Source organism: Urtica dioica, chromosome 4 (genome assembly GCF_054948205.1).
Source record: "Urtica dioica subsp. dioica isolate 48M chromosome 4, U.dioica_male_clone48M_v1_H2, whole genome shotgun sequence".
NCBI lineage: Eukaryota > Viridiplantae > Streptophyta > Magnoliopsida > Rosales > Urticaceae > Urtica > Urtica dioica.
Window position 1 is genome coordinate 34,027,019 of NC_142759.1, and position 21,442 is coordinate 34,048,460.

General features: G+C 52.7%; 1 protein-coding gene across 1 annotated transcript; it reads left to right on the forward strand.

Annotated features, from left to right (window-relative positions):
* The first annotated feature begins 350 nt into the window (after positions 1–350).
* LOC149401503 (uncharacterized) lies at positions 351–1,160 on the forward strand. The gene is made up of 2 exons (XM_089610755.1): positions 351–965; positions 1,047–1,160. Exons 1-2 carry the CDS (start codon positions 351–353, stop codon positions 1,158–1,160), a joined length of 729 nt encoding a protein of 242 aa, XP_089466881.1.
* The last annotated feature ends 20,282 nt before the right edge of the window (positions 1,161–21,442 follow it).

Genomic DNA, 21,442 nt, shown 5'->3' on the forward strand with positions numbered 1-21,442 from the left:
GAGTGTAATCATCGAAATGTGTGGGATCTTCCTGATATTGACCTCATTCTTGGTCAATCTTCGTCTTCAGTTCAGTTGTCAGTAGAACCGTTAGATTTAGATTCACTGTCAACGCGTCATCAGTCTGCGATACCAGAGCCCGTGAGCAACGACGCAGTGAACTTGTTGGAGAATATTGAAGAAGAAGAGTTTATCGATGATGAAGAAACTGAGGACAAAGATTTGATGGAAGAAGATGATTTGTCAGACGACGATGATTGATAGTATATAACGTTTTTCATTTACTTACTAAATTAACTGATTTAAATCATTAAGAATGCATAACCAAATAATTTTTTTTTGAATTTCAGATGGCTGCGGCTACAGGAGCTGGAGGCAGCGGAGGCGGGGATGACTTCTTAGCCCGTCTCCCGAATTATTGCCAGTCGGCGCCCGTACGTGATGGCGTCGAAGAAGAAGACGAGGATATCGAACCGGCCGTGCGTGGGCCGACGGTCGGGCTTCGATCTGAGCGTGCACGGCGCCCCGGGGTGAAGGAAGTCGTTATTTATAACGAGGACTTTCAGTCGTTCTTGCAGCCAGAGCGCGAGATGGATCCGGATCTCGCGACGTTCGCGAACACGCTCGGGTTGGTCGTCCGAGACAAGATCTCGCCTACGGTCCCAAGGTGGACGAATGCGAACGTGGGGCCGGCGAAGGAGGCCGAGATCCGAGCAGCGATTCGAGACAAGTACGACATTCGAGTCGATGGTGATGCAACCGGGAAGAAGAAGGCGATTGTCGATGCGGCAATCATTCGAGACGCGAAGACTCGTCTTCGCGATTGGAGGCATACATTGCGGTCGTGGTTCGACATCGACTGCAAGAGCAGCGTACAGGTGGCGCGGTCGCTGAAACCGAAGACCGTTAAGCTCGACACCGAATGGGAGACGCTGATACAACGATATACGAGCGATGAATTTAAGGTAATATCGAATCATTTACGTTACTCGAATGTTTATTAAACGATTTGTTATTTACGTGTACGTTTACTTATATTACAACAGGCTATACAAGCGAAGAATAAGGCGAATCGCGCGAAGAAGAAGACGAAGACTCGACAGGGGACGATTGGGTTTTCGACCCACCGCATGAAAAACGTAAGTTTTATGTTTATATGATACATCAAGTCGTTAAAATTATCTAACACTTGAAGTTTTGTTTACATGCAGAAGAGCGTCGAGACAGGGGCATTCGAGAGCTTGTTTGCGAACTACAAGCGCCAACATCAGTCCGACAAGTCTGAATGGCTGACTCCTGAAGCCTCCGCACGTTATGTAAGTTTACATTTATTTTTCTTATTTTTCGATTAATATATACTAACTAGTTAATTATATCAGGATCGACTGGTCGCTAGGTTCAACACGTTGCGAGCGGAGGCTGAGCACCAAGGAGCGGACGTTGATATTTCCGTTCTAGAGCAGCAGGCGATCCGCGATATTATGGGTTCGCGGACTGATCACTTGACCGGCGTCGGACGTTTGGTGCCACAGGGAGCACGGATGGCGGCTGAAGTCGCCGAAGTCTACGGTTCGGAGGCTGGGACGTCGCAACCAGGATATGTCTCGCAGGAGGTGTTGGCATCGACCCTCGCCGCGTTCGCCGAGACAATACAGAGTCAGGTGCCCGGCCTCAACCTTAGCTCGTTCATGTCCCAATTTCCGCAGAGTTCGCAGCAGGCTCCGTCATCCCACAGCCAGCAGACTCCGACGGCCGACGTCCACACTCCGACGCCCGACGTCCGCACTCCGAAGGGCGGCCAGCAAAGGACTCCCGACGCCAGCCAGCAGACGACGCCCGGCGGACCAAGTCAGTCTACTCCGACGCCGCAGCCTGCAGAACTTCAGCGTCAGCAGAAGAGCGTTTCTCGTCGAGGAGGGGGAAAACGAGTGGCGGGACGACAAAGCAAACGTCGCGACTAGTGGTTTATTAGTTGTTTTGTGTATTTATTATTTACATATTTCTCGATAACCGAAAACGTACGTAACCGGATTTTATATAGTTGTTGATTTGGATAATATAATTTAGTGATTTTTCATTTTAGAATTTCACAACCAAAAAACCGTAAAAAATAAATAATTAACGACGAAAAAAAAATTATAATAATAATAATTAGCGACGATAAAATCGTCGCTAAATATCATTCACACAACGTTTTAGCGACGATTTTGTCGTCGCTAATTACCGCGGGAAAAATTCCCGCGTGAATTAGCGACGACAAAGTCGTCGCTAAAACTCTGTTTCACAACGAAAAAAACTTCTCGTCACAACATTTAGCGACGACTTTGTCGTCGCTAATTGACGCGGGATTTTTTCCCGCGGTAATTAGCGACGACAAATTCGTCGCTAATTGTCTGTTTCAAATTGAAAATAAACTTCTGGTCACAACATTTACGGACGATTTTATCGTCGCTAAATATTTACCGACGATTAAATCGTCGCTAAATATATTTAGGCACGGCGAATTAGCGACGATTTTTATCGTCGCTAATATCGTCGCTAAATACATTAAGCGACGATTTTAGGGTTATTACCGACGACTAAAATCGTCGGTAAATGTTGTAAATGTTGTAGGGACCAGACATCATAGATTCTTCTAACAATCATACTGAGGTCAATAGTCCTTTGACCCTAAGACTGCGAATATATCGTTTTAAGCAAACTACGAAGAGTTTGTTCATGCAAATCTACATTTGTCTCTTCGTAAGTTGTTAAGTTTGTTTATGGACTAAAAGACTAAGGTTTTATCATAAAGCTTCAAACAAAGAAAGAATGAATGAACGTTTCAACTTTATTAATGAATAGGCAATTACAAGCAAGAGTCTTCGTAAGACTATATGCCATCAAATGTACATAAATAGACACTACTACTCTTCTTGTGGGCACCATTGACAACAGTGTCCCGAATCCACGAGTCGATCGATAAGTCCTCATGCCGACTCTACATGACTCGTCGAGTTGAGTTCACTCCTCGAGTTGAGTCCCGAGTCCACGAGTCGACTAACTAGTCCTCATGCTGACTCTACACATGACTCCTCGAGTTGAGTCCCGAGTCCACGAGTCGACTAACTAGTCCTCTTGCTGACTCTACACATGACTCCTCGAGTTGAGCCCCGAGTCCACGAGTCGACCGATAAGTCCTGGTGCCGACTCTACATGACTCCTCGAGTTGAGTTCACTCCTCGAGTTGAGTCCCGAGTCCATGAGTCGGATAACTAGTCCTCGTGCTGACTCTACACATGACTCCTCGAGTTGAGTTCACTCCTCGAGTTGAGTCCCGAGTCCACGAGTCGACCGATAAGTCCTCGTGCCGACTCTTCATGACTCTTCGAGTTGAGTCCCGAGTCCACGAGTCGACTTACTAGTCCTCGTGCTGACTCTACACATGACTCCTCGAGTTGAGTTCATTCCTCGAGTTAAAATCCGAGTCCACGAGTCGACTAACTATTCCTCGTGCCGACTCCACATGACTCCTCGAGTTGAGTTCATTCCTCAAGTTGAAGTCAGAGTTCACGAGTCGACTAACTACTCCTTGTGCCGACTCTACATGACTCCTCGAGTTGAGTTCACTCCTCGAGTTGAGTCCCGAGTCCACGAGTCGACCGATAAGTCCTCGTGCCGACTCTACATGACTCCTCGAGTTGAGTTCACTCCTCTAGTTACGTCCGGAGTCCACGAGTCGACTAACTAGTCCTCGTGCTGACTCTACACATGAATCCTCGAGTTGAGTTCATTCCTCGAGTTGAAATCCGAGTCCACGAGTCGACTAACTACTCCTCGTGCTGACTCCACATGACTCCTCGAGTTGAGTTCATTCCTCAAGTTGAAGTCCGAGTTCACGAGTCGACTAACTACTCCTTGTGCCGACTCTACATGACTCCTCGAGTTGAGTTCCCTCCTCGAGTTGAGTCCCGAGTCCACGAGTCGACTAAATAGTCCTCGTGCTGACTCTACACATGACTCTTCGAGTTGAGTTCACTCCTCGAGTTGAGTCCCGAGTCCACGAGTCGATCAATAAGTCCTCGTGCCGACTCTACATGACTCCTCGAGTTGAGTCCCGAGTCCACGAGTCGACTAACTAGTCCTCGTGCTGACACTACACATGACTCATCGAGTTGAGTTCATTCCTCGAGTTGAAATCCGAGTCCACGAGTCGACTAACTATTCCTCGTGCCGACTCTACACATGACTCCTCGAGTTGACTTCACTCCTCGAGTTGAATCTCGAGTCCACGAGTCGACTAACTAGTCCTCGTGCTGACTCTAGACATGACTCCTCGAGTTGAGTTCACTCCTCGAGTTGCGTCCCGAGTCCACGAGTCGACCGATAATTCCTCGTGCCGACCCTACATGACTCCTCGAGTCAAGTTCACACCTCGAGTTGAGTCCCGAGTCCACGAGTCGGCTAACTAGTTCTCGTGCTGACTCTACACATGACTCCTCGAGTTGAGTTCACTCCTCGAGTTTAGTCCCGAGTCGACCGATAAGTCCTCGTGCCGACTCTACATGACTCCTCGAGTTGAGTTCACTCCTCGAGTTGAGTCCCCAGTCCATGAGTCAACTAACTAGTCCTCGTGCCGACTCCACATGACTCCTCGAGTTAAGTTCATTCCTCAAGTTGAATTCCGAGTTCACGAGTCGACTAACTACTCCTTGTGCCGACTCTACATGACTCCTCGAGTTGAGTTCACTCCTCGAGTTGAGTCCCGAGTCCACGAGTCGACTAACTAGTCCTCGTGTCGACTCTACACATGACTCCTGGAGTAGAGTTCACTCCTCGAGTTGAGTCCCGAGTCCACGAGTCGACCGATAAGTCCACGTGCCGACCCTACATGACTCCTTGAGTTGAGTTCACTCCTCGAGTTGCGTTCGGAGTCCACGAGTCGTCCAATAAGTCCTCGTGCCGACCCTACATGACTCCTTGAGTTGAGTTCACTCCTCGAGTTGAGCCCCGAGTCCACGAGTCGGCTAACTAGTCCTCGTGGTGACTCTACACATGACTCCTCGAGTTGAGTTCACTCCTCGAGTTGAGTCTCGAGTCCACGAGTCGATCGATAAGTCCTGATGCTGACTCTACATGACTCCTCGATTTGAGTTCACTCCTCGAGTTGAGTAGTCCACGAGTCGACTAACTAGTCCTCGTGCTGACTTCACACATGAGTCCTCGAGCTGAGTTCATTCCTCGAGTTGAAATCCGAGTCCACGAGTCGACTAACTACTCCTCGTGCCGACTCCACATGACTCCTCAAGTTGAGTTCATTCCTCAAGTTGAAGTCCGAGTTCACGAGTCGACTAACTACTCCTTGTGTCGACTCTACATGACTCCTCGAGTTGAGTCCCAAGTCCACGAGTCGACCGATAAGTCCTCGTGCCCACTCTACATGACTCCTCGAGTTGAGTTCACTCCTCGAGTTGATGTTGTCGCACAAAAATGAACAACTATTATATACCTCGGGCGGTTCGATCCATGGCCGGACCAAGTGATGGCACCCAGGCTAAGAATGTGAACTCGAAAGTCTCGAGCTAGGTTTTCTCCGATCAACCCACCTCTCGGAAGAGGGAAGGGGTGAGGAGGAGGAGTGACCGTTCCTTGGCTGTCGGCTGCCTACGTACCCGTGTGTGGGATCAGGTCAGAACGTAGTTCAAGCGTGTAAGACGCAGTATGAGGCGTGGAACCTTGGTGGAGAAACGTGCTCACTGAAGGAGACGAGGATCGGAGGAGTCCTCGGCGGCGTCTCAGAACTACGGAGATCACGTACGCGTCTAGCGTGTTAGTCGTGCAAGGGGAACTCTAGTCAAGAACCCTAGGGGCGTGCTTGAGCACCGGGGGGTGTTTGGTCAGAGGGAGCGACGTCCGGGAAGTCCCCGTGAGTGCATCGGAGATGAAGGGATCGATATGAGATGAAGGGATGTCTTCCCCCTCAGTGAGAGTGGGTTTATATAGGTGTTTGGAGACCCTAAGGGGGTCCTTCGTCGCCCGTTTGGGATTGGGGGCGCGCACCTCTTCAAGTGGAGGCGCATAAAAGTGAGCGACACAGTACCACGCACGGCGCGCGGCGCGACTCTGCCTGGGCGCGGCACGCGGTGTGGCGGGCGCGGCGCGCGCTAGGCAGCGCCTTCGTGGGTTTTTCACGACCGTCGTCCTTTTGGGCCCGTTGAGCTATTGTGGGCTTTGCATTTTGGGTTTGTGACATGAATGTAGCTATTCGATGAGTAGAATCTGAGTCGAGTCTCGACTCGAGGAGCGAGGCTCGACTCGAAGAGGCTGACTCAAGGTTCGTGTCGAGGAGCGAAGCTCGACTCGAGGAGACTGACTCAACGCTCGACTCAAGGAGCGAAGCTCGACTGGAGGAGACTGACTCAAGGCTCGACTCGAGGAGCGAGGCAAGACTCGAGGAGACTGAATCAAGTCTCAACTCGAGGGGCGAGGCTCGACTCGAGGAGCCGACTCAAGTCTCGACTCGAGGGGCTAGGCTCGACTCAAGGAGTCAAGAGTTTGGGCGAGGGCTTGAAGGCTTGCCACTCTTCAAGACCTCCAGCCTGACCATCGGCCCTTTGAGCGACGTGTCTTCCTGGCATCTCGGGTTTTCCGAAAACGACCGACAACATTAGCCCCCCAAGTTCGTTGCTCGGGAGGTTCCCGGCGATGAACTTTTTGTCTTTCCGGTTGGGTGTTTGAGGAAAATATTTTTGAAATCCCGTCACCCAAGGAAAATAATTATTTTTTTTTGGCGTAGCCGCGCGGTGCGCGCCTTGGATGGCGCGGCGGGCGGTCTGAGCGGCGCGACCCGCGCGGCGCGCGGTCTTTGCGCGCGGCGCGCCCTTGCGCGGGGCTGGTTTGCTTTGCGCGGGGAAATCTGACTTTTTCCTCCGTTTTTCTCCTTGTGGGAATAGGATTTGGACTCCTACCCCCCTAGGAGTCTATAAATAAGCCCCCCCTCTCTCCTATTCCTCCACTTTATTTTTTCTCTCTTTCTCTACACTTGTTTCTTTTCTACCGCTTGCATTATGGATGTTCCTTCCCTTTTCTCAACTGAGAGTCCCGAGATTGATTTCTCTCTCTTGTTTCAGGATTCTGAACATGTAGAGGATGATCTCTTCGCGGGATTAGGGGACGTTCCTCTGCACGTGGAAGAGAATCCAAGCGGAGTAGAGTAGTGGCTCGAAGAAGGCGAGCTGGGCGTGACCGTGCCTGTTGCTCAGCCTCAAGAGGAGTGCGCGCCAACTGGGCGCGGAGCAGGTTGGGGGGTCGATCGTCCCGCGTCCGGGGATCCCGCTCCTCGCCTCGTGATCAACTTGGTCGGCGAGGGGGCTCGCGACAAGTCCAGCCCTGACGTGCCAAAGTCCGGCTTGGATTCTTATGGCACGCCGGGAGACATTACGGGCGTGGATGCAGCGACTCCGCTAGAGTCGGTCCTTGATGAGATTGACTACATGGACGATTTTGGTCCCGAGTCTGAAGACCCCGGAGGTGATTCGGAGACATGTCCGGGGGCCGAAGGCCTCGTATCGGAGCGTCCCGAAGTGCCATCGGCGGCTGCCGCGGCCGTGCCGGAGGACGGAGGCCCTTCCGTGGAGCCAGGGGGCTCTCAGCCTGAGACCCCTGACGCCGAGGCGCTAGTGTCGGCGAGGTCGCTTGCTAGGACGGAGTGGTATCCCGAGGAGGGCTTTGCTGCTCCCGAGGGCTTCGATTGTTCGGGGGTTGATGCTTCGAGCTCGCTCACCTACCGAACATTCATCGGTCTCAGGGAGGCATTTGCCATTCCATCGTCCGTGGTGCTCCTCTGTCCCTTACAGGGCGACCGTCCTTTCCGTCCTCGCCGTGGATTTGCCACAGTTTCGGTTGCGAGTCTCACCTGCAGGTTGCGGTTGCTGTTCCAACCCATCGTCCAGCAGCTCCTCGCACGACTGGGGGTGCATGCTTGCGTATAATCGAAGATGAGTCTCACCTGCAGATGAGTCCGGCGTTTTATCGCATTGTGGCGATGTGTCACATGGAGTGGCACCGCCAGACCGAGCGAGTGATGACCGTGAGTGACTTTCGCAATCTCATCGCGGTCTTCCCCGCGCCCGGGCAGCCCGGTTTCTTCATGGCCCGCGATTGCCGGAACACTAAGCTGATCACAGACTCAGAGAAGTATAATCGAAGACCGTGGGTGTGGGTCTCGGTGGAGGCCTTTGGCGACGCGCCGCTTCGGTTTGGTCCTTTGGCCGAGTTTTCTGCTGACGCGGGAGCCGATGATCTTGACTTCGTGAAGGAGATCCGGGGAATGTCGGAGGCTCGGAAGGCTGTCGAACGATTTCGTTCGTCTGAGCTGATGGCTTCCACCGGGTGGTTCCCGCCCTTTCCTCCTAGCCATGGCGACAGTCAGCGGACCGTGAGTGCTCCCAGTGCCGTGTCAACTCCCTCGAGCGGCGGTCTTCCAGGTATTTCGACTTTCGCTCCTTTTGTTTTTTGCTTTTAGTTTAGGGTTTTGACTTTGTCGCTTTTGTAGCCTCCTCGGCTAGGGCGAGGACTCGAGCGCGCTTAGCGAAGGCTTCCCGGGATCCGAAGTCGTTGGCGGCGGTCCATTCTCGGATTGCCGCGCGGAATGGTCGGGAGAGACCCGATACCGGTCATCCGACGGAGAGCGGCCCTCGCGCTTCTTCGAAGCGACCCTCCTCCTCGGCTCTACCAAACACGTCTTCGGACTCGAAGCGCGTAAATTCGATGGTCCACGTGGAGGCCGCGGAGGTTAGGGGGGATGTTCCATGGGTCTCGCTCAATCTTCGATGAAGATGTGGAAGAGCGTCGTGGTCAGCAGCGACGTGGAGTTCTTTCGTCACGGAGTTCTCATGCCTTGTTTGTTTTTTCATGAATTGTCTTTTTGCCTTCTCAGGTGCTTACTCGAGCGACCCGGGGCGAAAAGATCCTTCACGACCTCATCAGACGGATGAGCCGTGCCCAAGAGGAGCTCGCTCAAGCGAAGTCTCAGCTGGCCCGTGCCGAGCGAGGTTCTCACTCAAAGGCAGAGTTCGCGAGTCTCCACGAGCAGCTTCAAGAGGCTCGCGTGGAATTGGGGGTTACCCGCGGAAAATGCGACCGTGCTCAGTCGCCAGTGGCGAAGATGGCTGAGGAGCTAACGGCGGAACGTCAAGCTCTCGAAGTGGCAACTCGATCGACGGAGGTCCTCCGGAGCGAGGTGCGGGACCTTCGACGCTAGTTGGAATCGAGCACAGAAGAAATAGGTATTCTTCAGGGCCAACTTACATCGAGCGAAGCTACCCGTGTTAGAGCAGAGCGTGAGCGCGACTCCTTGGCGGAGGAGGTGGCTCGGGTCACCGCGGAGAAAGCTGCGGCGGAACAGCTCGCATCCGACCTTCAAGACGACTTCGACGTCGGAGTTGAGGAGGCAAGATACGCGGCGGCGGTGGAGTGTCGGGACGCCACAGCTACCGAGAATGTTTCTCGGGGGGTCACCTTCCACTTCTTTGACTCGTTGTTCCCACCACTCGACGGGGCCGATCCTGTAGGCGACGATCCCGCCGAGTGACATATTTTCTTTATTATTTTTCTCGCGCAAGTGTTTAGCGCACGCTTTCTTTTAGGTTTTTCCATTCAGTGCACTTGTCTTAGCGCTTGCTTACTAGGATTTTTCCCTTCAGCGCACTTGTTTTAGCGCTTGCTTTCTAGGATTTTTGGGGCAGTTGCCCTTTCCTTTTGTGAGATATTGTTTATTTTTATGAACGTTTTTGCTCATTCACTTTTTATGGCATGTTTTGATAGGCAAGTGTTTGTGTCAATGGTCTTGCCAGTTCTTTTACCTCAGCAGGATACCTTTCAGATGCGCCAGTCGCTTGGATGGTCTGCGTTCTGTAAGTTTTTCGACTGCGAGTTAGCCATGCTACGTGGGCACCTTACGTGTGCCGGGTAGGTGTCTTAATTGCGCCATGTAGGCGTCTTAGGTGTGCCATGTAGGCGTCTTAGGTGCGCCATGTAGGCGTCTTAAGTGCGCCATGTAGGCGACTTAGGTGCGCCATGTAGGCATCTTAAGTGCGCGATGTAGGCGTCTTAAGTGCGCCATGTAGGCGTCTTAGGTGCGCCATGTAGGTGTCTTAGGTGTGTCTCGAGGGATGACTTGGTTGCGCCATGTAGGCGTCTTACGTGCGCCATGTAGGCGTCTTAAGTTGCACCATGTAGGCATCTTGCGTGTGCCATATAGGCGTCTTAAGTTGCTCCATGTAGGCGTCTTAGGTGCGTCTCGAGAGACGACTTGGTTGCGTCTCGAGAGACGACTTGGTTGCGCCATGTAGGCGTCTTACGTGCGCCATGTAGGCGTCTTAAGTTTCGCCATGTAGGCGTCTTAGGTGCGTCTCGAGAGACGACTTGGTTGCTCCATGTAGGCGTCTTACGTGCGCCATGTAGACGTCTTAAGTTGCGTCATGTAGGCGTCTTACGTGCGCCATGTAGGCGTCTTAAGTTGCGCCATGTAGACGTCTTGGTTGTGCCATGTAGGCGTCTTAGGTGCGCCATGTAGGCGTCTTAAGTTGCGTCTCGAGAGACGACTTGGTTCCGCCATGTAGGCGTCTTACGAGCGCTAGGTAGACGTCTTAAGTTGCACCATGTAGGCGTCTTACGTGCGCCATGTAGGCGTCTTAAGTTGCGCCATGTAGGTGTCTTAGGTGCGTCTCGAGAGATGACTTGGTTGCGCCATGTAGGCATCTTACGTGCGCCATGTAGACGTCTTAAGTTGCGCCATGTAGGCGTCTTACGTGCGCTATGTAGGCGTCTTAACTTGCGCCATGTAGGTGTCTTAGGTGCATCTCGAGAGACGACTTGGTTGCGCCATGTAGGCGTCTTAGGTGCGTCTCGAGAGACAGCTTGGTTGCTCCATGTAGGCGTCTTAGGTGCGCCACGTAGGCGTCTTAAGTTACGCCATGTAGGCGTCTTACGTGCACCATGTAGGCGTCTTAGGTGCGCCATGGGAAATTAAAGCGATAAAATGTGGGGAACGCTAGCTACTGGTAGTATTGCCTCAAGTGTTTCGCATTCCATGGGTGGCAAATCGGAGTTCCGTCTGTGTGCTCGATGTAGTATGTCCCGTCGTGAATGACTTTACGGACTCTATAGGGGCCTTCCTAGTTCGGGCCCAGGTCGCCGGCGCCTTGAACTTGTGTATTCTAGAAAACTCGTCTGAGTACAAGGCTTCCGACGGCAAAGGTTCGCCTTTTGATCTTGGAATTGTAGTATCTTTTGACCTTGCACTTCTGTGCGGCGAGGCGTCTGAATGCTTCCGATCTCTTTTCATCGATCAAATCCAACTCCAGGCGCATGGCCTCGTCGTTGTTTGCTTCGTCGAATGTGTCGATTCGAAACGTGGGTATCTCGGTTTCGATTGGAACCACGGCCACGATCCCATATGCGAGGGAGAGTGGCGTTTCGTCGGTGGCGTTTCGCGCGGTCATCCTGTAAGCCCATAGGACGAATGGCAATTCCTCGGCCCAGGCGCCTTTTCTATCTTCGAGATTCTTTTTAAGATTTCCCTTGATAGTCTTGTTGACTGCTTCGACCAGGCCGTTGGCCTGAGGGTGACGCGGCGAGGAGAAGGTCTTGCTGATCTTTAGCTGATCGCAGATATCTCTTACTCGTGCGTTGTCGAATTAGGCGCCATTGTCGGTCACGATCGAGGCGGGGATACCGTGCCTGCATATGATGCTTTTCCATATGAAGTTTGTCGTGTTTGCTTCAGTTATTCTGGCAAGTGGCTCGGCCTCTACCCACTTAGTGAAGTAGTCAATGGCGATAATGGCATATTCGTATTGCCTTGGCGCTCTAGGGAGCTTGCCAGTGATGTCCACGCACCATTTAGCAAAGGGACGTGCGACAACGATGCTGCTTAATGGGGTCGGAGGCTGTCGCGGAATTTCTGCGAAGCGCTGGCATTTGTCGCAACGCCTTGCCCATTTGCAAGCATCTCGCTTCATGGTAGGCCAGAAATAGCCTTGCTTAAGTGCTTTAAGCGCGAGGGAAGTTCCAGCGGCGTGGTTCCCACAAATGCCCTCATGAATTTCGCGGAGGACCTTGGTCGACTCAACGCTATTGAGGCATCGGAGCAGCGGTTTTGAGTAACCGCGCTTATAGAGTACGCCTTCTCGGAGCGTGTATTTGGATGCGAAGGCCCTCATTTTATCGGCTTCTTTGCGGTCTTCGGGGAGTTCCCCTCTTCACAGAAACTCGACAATTGAGTCCATCCAAGTGGGCTGAGATACCACCTCTATGGTCCCGATTTCATCTCGGGAGACGGATGGCCGTGGGAGAAATTCAATGGGTACGGTCCCCAATCCATCTTCGTCGATGCCAGACCCAAGGCGCGCAAGTGCGTCAGCCTCTGAATTTTATTCTCTCAGGATTTGGTGAATCTCAAACCAAGAGAAGGCATCGAGTTTGGAGTTTGTCTTAGCCAAGTATGCAACCATATTAGGTTCTTTGGCGGTGTAATCTCCTTTTACCTGGTTCACGATCAACTGCGAGTCACAGTGTATCCGCAAGTTATGGGAGCCGACCTTCTGAGCTAGCTCTATTCCCACAATGAGCGCCTCATATTCGGCCTCATTATTGGAGGCTTGGAAGCCGTAGTGGAGGGCGTATCGCAGCCTTTCCCCGTCGGGGTTAATCAAGACTATTCCGGCACCAGCCCCCGAGCATTAGATGCTCCGTCTATGTACAACTCCCATATGGGACCCGTCAGGTCTACCTTTCTTTTCCGAGTTAACACATCATCGTTTAGGTAATTTTATGCTCTTCCCGTATCGAGAGTATAGGAGAATTCTGCCACAAAGTCGTTCTTGGGTGGAACTCAATCCCATACTCGCTCAATTCTTGGGACCAGATCGCCATGTGAGTCGATGTTCCCTTTTGAAGAGCTTTACCGATCGGATGCTCGGTTCGCACCGCGATTGGGTGAGCTTGGAAATATGGATGTAGCTTCTTAGCTGCCGTTACGAGAGCCAGAGAAAGTTTCTCTATCTCGGTGTAGCGCGTTTCCGCGTCGAGTAAGGCTTTGCTCACGTAGTAGACCGGCCATTGGACCTTGTCTTCTTCACGGACAAGAACAGCACTTACAGCTCTTTCAGAGACGGCGAGATATACGTATAGCATCTCGCCCTCTCTTGGTTTAGAGAGGAATTGTGGGGACCCAAAGTAAGCCTTCATATCCTAGAAGGCATCTTCGCATTCGTCCGTCCATTCAAAGCCGTCCGTCATCTTTAGAGCTTTGATAAACGGTTACACTTGTCGGTGGCTTTAGACACGAAGCATGTCAGAGCGGCAACCCGACTGGTCAGGCTTTGTACCTCTTTGACTCGTCTTGGAGACTTCATTTCAAGGAGTGCCTTGATTTTTTCGGGATTCACCTTTATCCCTCGTCGGCTGACGATGTATCCGAGGAATTTCCTGGATTCAACCCCGAACATGCATTTGTTGGGATTGAGCTTCATTTTGTATCGGCGGAGGATCGTGAACATCTCCCTTAGGTCGTGTACGTGATTGGTTGCCATTAGGCTTTTTTTGGGATTCGCCTTTATCCCTCGTCGGCTGACGATGTATCCGAGGAATTTCCTGGATTCAACCCCGAACACGCATTTGTTGGGATTGAGCTTCATTTTGTATCGGCGGAGGATCGTGAACATCTCCCTTAGGTCGTGTACGTGATTTGACCGGCGAAGATTCGATTTACCAAGCGCTGGTATGTTGCTCCCGCGTTCTTAAGGCCGAAAGGTATGACCTTATAACAATAGAGACCTCGATCGGTGACAAAGGTTGTCTTAATTTGATCGGGCTCGTGCATTCGAATTTGGTTGTAGCCCGGTTAGGCATCCATGAAGCTGAGAAGCTCATGGCCAGCCGTGGCGTCCACCAGTTGTTCGATATGCGGGAGTGAAAAGCAGTCCTTAGGGCAGGCTTTGTTAAGATCTTTGTAGTCTATACAAATTCGCCACTTCCCATTAGGCTTTTTCACCATTACCACGTTGGCGACCCACTTGGGGTACTTAGCCTCTTGGATAAAGTTTGCGGCGAGGAGTTTCTCGACCTCTTCATTTATGGCCAGGTATCGTTCTGGGTTGAACGTTCGTCTAGCCTGCACCTTTTCAGCGACCTTTGGGTCGTCGTTCAATCGGTGCACTATTACCTCGTGGTCAATTCCAGGCATGTCTGCATGAGTCCATGCAAAAATATCCTTGAACTCCCTGAGGAAGGCAGTAAGCTGAGTTTTGATGGCGAGTGGAAGCCGGACGCCGACCTTTACAACCTGATCAGGCTTAGATTCGTCCAGGACGATTGGCACGAGATCATCAAAGGTTTCCCCCTTGAGTCTTTCGACTTCATCCCGGGGGTCAAGTTCTCCAAACTTCCTTGCGTCCCTTAGGTCACACGGGTAATCATCTTCCTGTTGGAAGATTGTGTTGACCATTTTTCCCGTGGATTTACCATCAACTCCTTGCACGTAGCATATTCTGGCTTGGGATTGATCTCCGGTCATAATGCCAATTCCCTCTTCGGTGGGGAATTTCACCTGTAGGTGGTACGTGGAAGTGATAGCCCTTAGCCGATTCAGCGTGGGTCGCCCGATGATTAAGTTATAGGGCGACTCCTGATCGACCACTAGGAATGGGACCATGTGAACGGCCTCAATTCCTCCAGGGGTCCCAAAGGTGACAGGCAGGTCGATGATGCCCTCGGTCATAACCTTTTCCCCAGTGAACCCAAACAAGGGCGTTTGGGTCGGAGTCGGGCGCAGCCCCCCGAGCTTCATGCGTTCTAGGGTGGACTTGAAAATTATGTCGGCAGCGCTGCCGTTGTCGATGAGAACCCTTTTCACCAAGTTATTGGCCACTTGGGTTTTGAGCACAATTGCGTCATTGTGTGGATGCACAACTCGCTTGGCCTCTTCATTGGTGAAATACATCGTCTCGTGAGGCACGGACGGAGGTTCTTCATACATGAAGTTGACGTGCATAGCAGCGTCTTCCTGAGTTACGGCCCTAAGGAAATTCTTCCGTTGTCGGGCTGAATCTCCATGTTGTGGTAGTTACCACGTGGAGCTGTGGATTGGCGTTGGCAGCAGCCGCGGTTCGGTCGGCAGAAACGGCTGTTCCTCCTCCCTGACCAGACTGTTGTCTGTTCGTGGTGGGGCCCGCAGCGCTAATCATGCGTAACACGAACTCTTTCAGCTCACCCCGTTGGATCAAAGCTTCGATTTGCCTTTTAAGGTTGTAGCATTCCGAGGTCAAATGATCGTATTCCCGATGAAACTCACAATATCTAGATCGATCGGGAGTTACGGGATCCTTTTTCATTGGAGCCGGGGACGTGAACTTGTCACGTGCCAGAGCCAGGATCCGTTCCGACGCCATGTTCAACGGTGTGAACGACGAGTACCCTTTGAAGTTTTCCGCAAGTCGGGGCTTCTGGGGTACAGGGGGTTGGTTATTAGAAACCTGATTTCCCTTGTTTCGTCTTTTACGAGCTTCGCCTTGCTCGTGGTTAGGTTCTTCTCGACGACGAGAGCTCTGATTGTTACTCTTGCGGCCGTCCAGGTAATCTTCGACTCCCACGAAGGTCTTAGCCCGAGTCATTAACTCGGCCATGGTAGAAGGGACACGGCCGACGACTGACTTGAGGAAGTCACTTGTGCGCAAGCCTTCTATGATAGCGGCAATTGCATCACCGTCGTCAAAGCGGTCGACCTTGTTCGACTCTTCAGTGAATCGGGCGAGGTATCATCTAAGAGACTCGTCACTCTCTTGCCTGATTGACCACAGGTACATCTTAGTCTTCTTTTGAACCATAGATGTAGCGAACCGTGCTAGGAACATGTCCTTCAGGTCCTTGAACGAGTGGATGCTTCCTGGCCTTAAGTTCTTGAACCACTCAAAACCGGGTCCGGCGAGGGTCAAACTAAAAGCTTGGCACATGGCGCCAAGAGAAACACCCTGCATCGTCATCCAGGTTTCATAGTGCTGGATGTGGTAAGCAGGATCTGCCTTCCCATCATAGGGAGTGAGGTTCGGGATTTTGAAATTCCCCGTACAAACCTCAGCCAATATCTGAGCCGTGAAAGGCGAGGAGTTCTCCTCAATGACCCCATAGGTGCTTCCACCTACTCCGTATTCTCGGAGATCTCGTACCTCATTCCAAAGATTGTGGATCATAATGACCACATCGAGACCGGTTATCGGAATAAGCCCCTGTTCGGGAGGAGTCACCTGTCGCCTTTCGTTCGACCCCTGACCTGTGCGGCGGTTCCCGTTAGTTGGGGCTGCGAGCGGAACGTTGGGTCTAGAGCTTAGTCGCTCTCTTAGATCATTGCCACGCCCAATGAGTTGAGCAGTGAGGTGGTCCCTAAGATCAGGGCTGGTCGTACGGAGGCGCAGGCTTCGTCTGCGATGACGCGCTCTCCGCGTGCCCTGACTTTCCGCAACATTCTCCCTTTGACCTAGTCGGTCGAGAGCTGAACGTCGGGAATTCCCCTCTTGAGAAGCTGCCGGCGCGTCGCCTGTCCGGGGTAGGGGATTTGATGGACCGGCTTCAAACACGGAGGGGGGTTCCCCGTCCTTCGTGAGAGAAGTCTCGATATCCTCCGAATCACCAGTACCCTCGTAATAAGGTTCGCGGTCGCGGCTTTCCTCGTTGAGGTTCTCAGGATCCCCGTTGGGGATTACTGTGTCATGCGCAGGTTGCTTCGCAGCCAGTCAGCTGTGGTACCTTGCGTTCCTCGCCTTTAGCCGGCGGAGATTCTCCTCCAACTCCATGATGCGGTTGTCCCTGCTATCAGGAGATGGAGATGGTAAGCGGGTCGAGCTCTCTTCATGGAGCGACTCTTCGTCACCATGCACTCGGGAGCGCAAGAAGTATTTTTTGGTCCCAGTGACGTTATCGGGGTTGTTAACGCCCTTAGAACGTACGGGTGGTTGACTACTCATCTTTTCTAAAGTTCGAGAAGGTTGAGTTTGTAGAAGAAAAGAAGAAGATGAACAGAAGGGATTTCGGGCTGAACAGGTCGGGAAGTCCCCTCCTTCTAGCGCCAAAATGTTGTCGCACGAAAATGAACAACTATTGTATACCTCGGGCGGTTCGATCCAAGGACGGACCAAGTGATCGCACCCGGGCCAAGAATGTGAACTCGAAAGTCTCGAGCTAGGTTTTCTCCGATCAACCCACCTCTCGGAAGAGGCAAGGGGCGAGGAGGAGGAGTGACTGTGCCTTGGGTGTCGGCTGCCTACGTACCCGTGTGTGGGATCAGGTCAGAACGTAGTTCAAGCGTGTAAGACGTAGTATGAGGCGTGGAACCTTGGTGGAGAAACGTGTTCAACGAAGGAGACGGGGCGCGGAAAAGTCATCGGCGGCGTCTCAGAACTTCGGAGATCGCGTACGTGTCTACCGTGTTAGTCGCGCAAGGGAAACTCTAGTCGAGAACCCTAGGGGCGTGCTTGAGCACCGGGGGTCGTTCGGTCAGAGGGAGCGACGTCCGGGAAGTCCCCGTGAGTGCTTCGGAACCTCTGAGAACGAGAGAGACTTGCGAGAATGCTTCACCTCTGAGAACGAGAAATCGAGCGTATCGATAGGAGATGAAGGGATGGCTTCCCCCTCAGTGAGGGGGGGTTTATATAGGTGTTTGGGGGCGCGCACCTCTTCAAGTGGAGGCGCACAAGAGGCAGCGTCGCACCACGCGCGACGCGCAACCTGCGGTCTGCACCACTATGCGCGCGGCATAACCCGGGCAGCGCCTTCGTGGGTTTTTCACGACCGTCTTCCTTCCGAGCCCGTTGAGCTATTGTGGGCTTTGCATTTTGAGTTTGTGACATGAATGTAGCTATTCGACGAATAGGATCTGAGTCGAGTCTCGACTCGAGGAGCGAGGCTCAACTTGAGGACGCTGACTCAAGGTTCGTCTCGATGAGCGAAGCTCGCCTCGAGGAGACTGACTCAAGGAGCGAAGCTCGACTCGAGGAGACTGACTCAAGGCTCGACTCGAGGAGTGAGGCTCGACTCGAGGAGACTGAATAAAGTCTCAACTCGAGGGGCGAGGCTCGACTCGAGGAGCTGACTCAAGTCTCGACTCGAGGGGCTAGGCTCGACTCAAGGAGTCAAGAGTTTGGGCGACGGCTTGAAGGCTTGCCACTCTTCAAGACATCCGGCCTGACCATCAGCCCTTTCAGCGACGCGTATTCCTGGCGTCTCGGGTTTTCCGAAAACTACCGACAACAGTTGAGTCCCGAGTCCACGAGTCGACTAACTAGTCCTCGTGCTGACTCTACACATGACTCCTCGAGTTGAGTTCACTCCTTGAGTTGTGTCCCGAATCCACGAGTCGACCGATAAGTCCTCGTGCCGACTCTACATGACTCCTCGAGTTCAGTCCCGAGTCCATGAGTCGACTACCGAGTCCTCGTGCTGAAGCTACACATGACTCCTCGAGTTGAGTTCATTCCTCGAGTCGAAGTCCGAGTCCACGAGTCGACTAACTACTCCTCGTGCCGACTCCACATGACTCCTCGAGTTGAGTTCATTCCTCGAGTTGAGTCCCGAGTCCACGAGTCGACTAACTTGTCCTCGTGCCGACTCTACACATGACTCCTCGAGTAGAGTTCACTCTTCGAGTTGAGTCCCGAGTCCACGAGTCGACCGATAATTCCTCCTGCCGACTCTACACATGACTCCTCGAGTTGAGTCCCGAGTCCACAAGTCGACTAACTAGTCCTCGTGCTGACTCTACACATGACTCCTCGAGTTGAGTTCACTCCTCGAGTTGAGTCCCGAGTCCAGGAGTTGACCGATAAGTCCTCGTGCCGACTCAACATGACTCCTCGAGTTGAGTTCACTCCTCGAGTTGAGTCCCGAGTCAACGAGTCGACTAATTAGTCCGCGTGCTGACTCTACACATGACTCCTCAAGTTGAGTCCCGAGTCCACGAGTCGAATAACTAGTCCTCGTACTGACTCTACACATGACTCCTCGAGTTGAGTTCACACCTCGAGTTGTGTCCCGAGTCCAAGAGTCGACCGATAAGTCCTCATGCCGACTCTACATGACTCCTCGAGTTGAGTTCACTCCTCGAGGTGAGTCCCGAGTCCACGAGTCGACTAACTAGTCCTCATGCTGACTCTACACATGACTCCTCGAGTTGAGTTCACTCCTCGAGTTGAGTCCTGAGTCCACGAGTCGACTGATAAGTCCTCGCGCCGACGCTACACATGACTCCTCAAGTCGAGCCTATTCCTTAAGTTGAGCCTTAAAACCCACGAATCGACTTGAAAGTCCTCGTGTCGAAAATACATAACTTCCTGAGTCACTAGTCAGCAGGAGACTCACAAGACTCAATAATAAATCTAAATGCTCTCGCACAAGTAGCAAAAATCGTCCCTAACGACGTGCTCAAGTCGCCTCTAACGGCGTACCAATTCGCTCCACGACGCTCTCGTGAGAGAAAGAATGGGCCAATTCCGTTCCCAAACGTGACACGCGCGCCACGGCGTCACGCTCACAAGGGCACAAGACTCGACCCAAGAGACTCAACCCTAAAACGCGACCAGTGCACTAAGGTGCCACACTCGCCGGGGGATCAAGTCTACACCTAACCCCGCCTATCAAATGACACGCGCACCCAAGGGTGCCACGCTCACAAGATTGTATGGTCACGCTCGCCGCCCAGCTCGCACGGCGAAGGTAGCGAGTCACATATGGGTTTCAGAGACCTGCGCCCGCCGGACGAAACTGATCTAGCCAGCGTCCACGGAAAACCTGGTCACACAAATGTGACACCAAGGCCCCAAGGCCCAAGCCGTGCAAATCGAGCACGCCGTCATTGGTAGGTCGAGAAAATAAGCCACGCACAATAAAGCCGTGCAAATCGATCACGCCGTCATTTGTAGGTCGAGAAAATAAGCCACGCACAATAAAGCCGTGCAAATCGATCACGCCATCATTGGTAGGTCGAGAAAATAAGCCACGCACAATAAAGCCGTGCAAATCGATCACGCCGTCATTGGTAGGTCGAGAAAATAAGCCACGTACAATAAAGCTGTGCAAATCGATCACGCCATCATTGGTAGGTCGAGAAAATAAGCCACGCACAATAAAGCCGTGCAAATCGATCACGCCTTCATTGGTAGGTCGAGAAAATAAGCCACGCACCCTCAAGACGTGCAAATCGATTACACCTTCGTTGGTAAGTCGAGAAAATAAGCCACAAACCCCCAAGACGTGCGAATCGATCACGCCATCATTGGTAGGTCGAGAAAATAAGCCACGCACAATAAAGCCGTGCAAATCGATCGCGCCTTCATTGGTAGGTCGAGAAAATAAGCCACGCACCCTCAAGACGTGCAAATCGATTACGCCTTCGTTGGTAAGTCGAGAAAATAAGCCACGCACCCCAAAGACGTGCGAATCGAATACCCCTTCATTGGTGAATCGAGAAAATAAGCAGCGCACTGCCAAGCCGCGCAAATCGATTACGCCCTCGTATGCAAGTCAAGAAAATAAAACGCGCACCGACAAAACCGTGCGAATCGATTACGATAGTATGTCGAGAACATAAGGCACGTAATAAGAAACACAACAAAAGCCGTCCCTCGCGAAGCACCAAAGTCGTCCCTCGCGATGCGAAAGAGTCGCCACTCTTGACGCATAAAAGCCGTCCCTCGCGACGCATAAAGTCATCCCTCGTGACGCATAAAGGCCGTCCCTCGCGACGCACAAAAGCCGCCCTCGCGACGTGCAAAGCCGTCCTTCGCGACGCGCAAAAGCGGCCCCTCGCGACGCGCAAAAGCCGTCCCTCGTGACGCACAAAAACCGTCCCTCACGACGCACCAAAGCCATCCCTCGCGATGCGTTAAAAGCCTTTCTGCGACGCACTCGCGAACTCGAGAGTGTTCGTCTGAAGTCCACGCGTAAACGTGATTCTTGATTTTCCACTCGACCCACGCTTGATCGGAAACTCGGGGGGCTAATGTTGTCGGCCCGTCAACGATCGACAAGGCAAAATCACAACGCCACCTGCCGACCGGCCAAGGCCCGTCCGGTAGACTCCCGGCCGGCCAAGTCCCGTCCGGCAAGCTCTCGGCCGGCCAAGTCCCGTCCGGTCGACTCCCGGCCGGTCAAGTCCCGTCCAGCCAGCTCCTGGCCGCCAGCCTCCCGGCTAATGGCCGATCCTAGCTTGCCCCGGCCAATGGACGACTCTAGCTTGCCTCGGCCAATGGCCGATCCTAGCTTGCCCCGGCCAATGGACGACTCTAGCTTGCCTCGGCCAATCGCCGACCCTAGCTTGTCCCGGCCAATGGACGACCCTAGCTTGCCTCGGCCAATGGCCGACCCTAGCTTGCCCCGGCCAATGGACGACTCTAGCTTGCCTCGGCCAATGGCC

Bases quoted from the DNA above. Each gene is read 5' to 3' on its own strand.
- LOC149401503 (XM_089610755.1), top strand. From the start codon at position 351: ATGGCTGCGGCTACAGGAGCTGGAGGCAGCGGAGGCGGGGATGACTTC. The intron at 966-1,046 runs GTAATATCGAAT...ATATTACAACAG, and splicing joins ATACGAGCGATGAATTTAAG to GCTATACAAGCGAAGAATAA.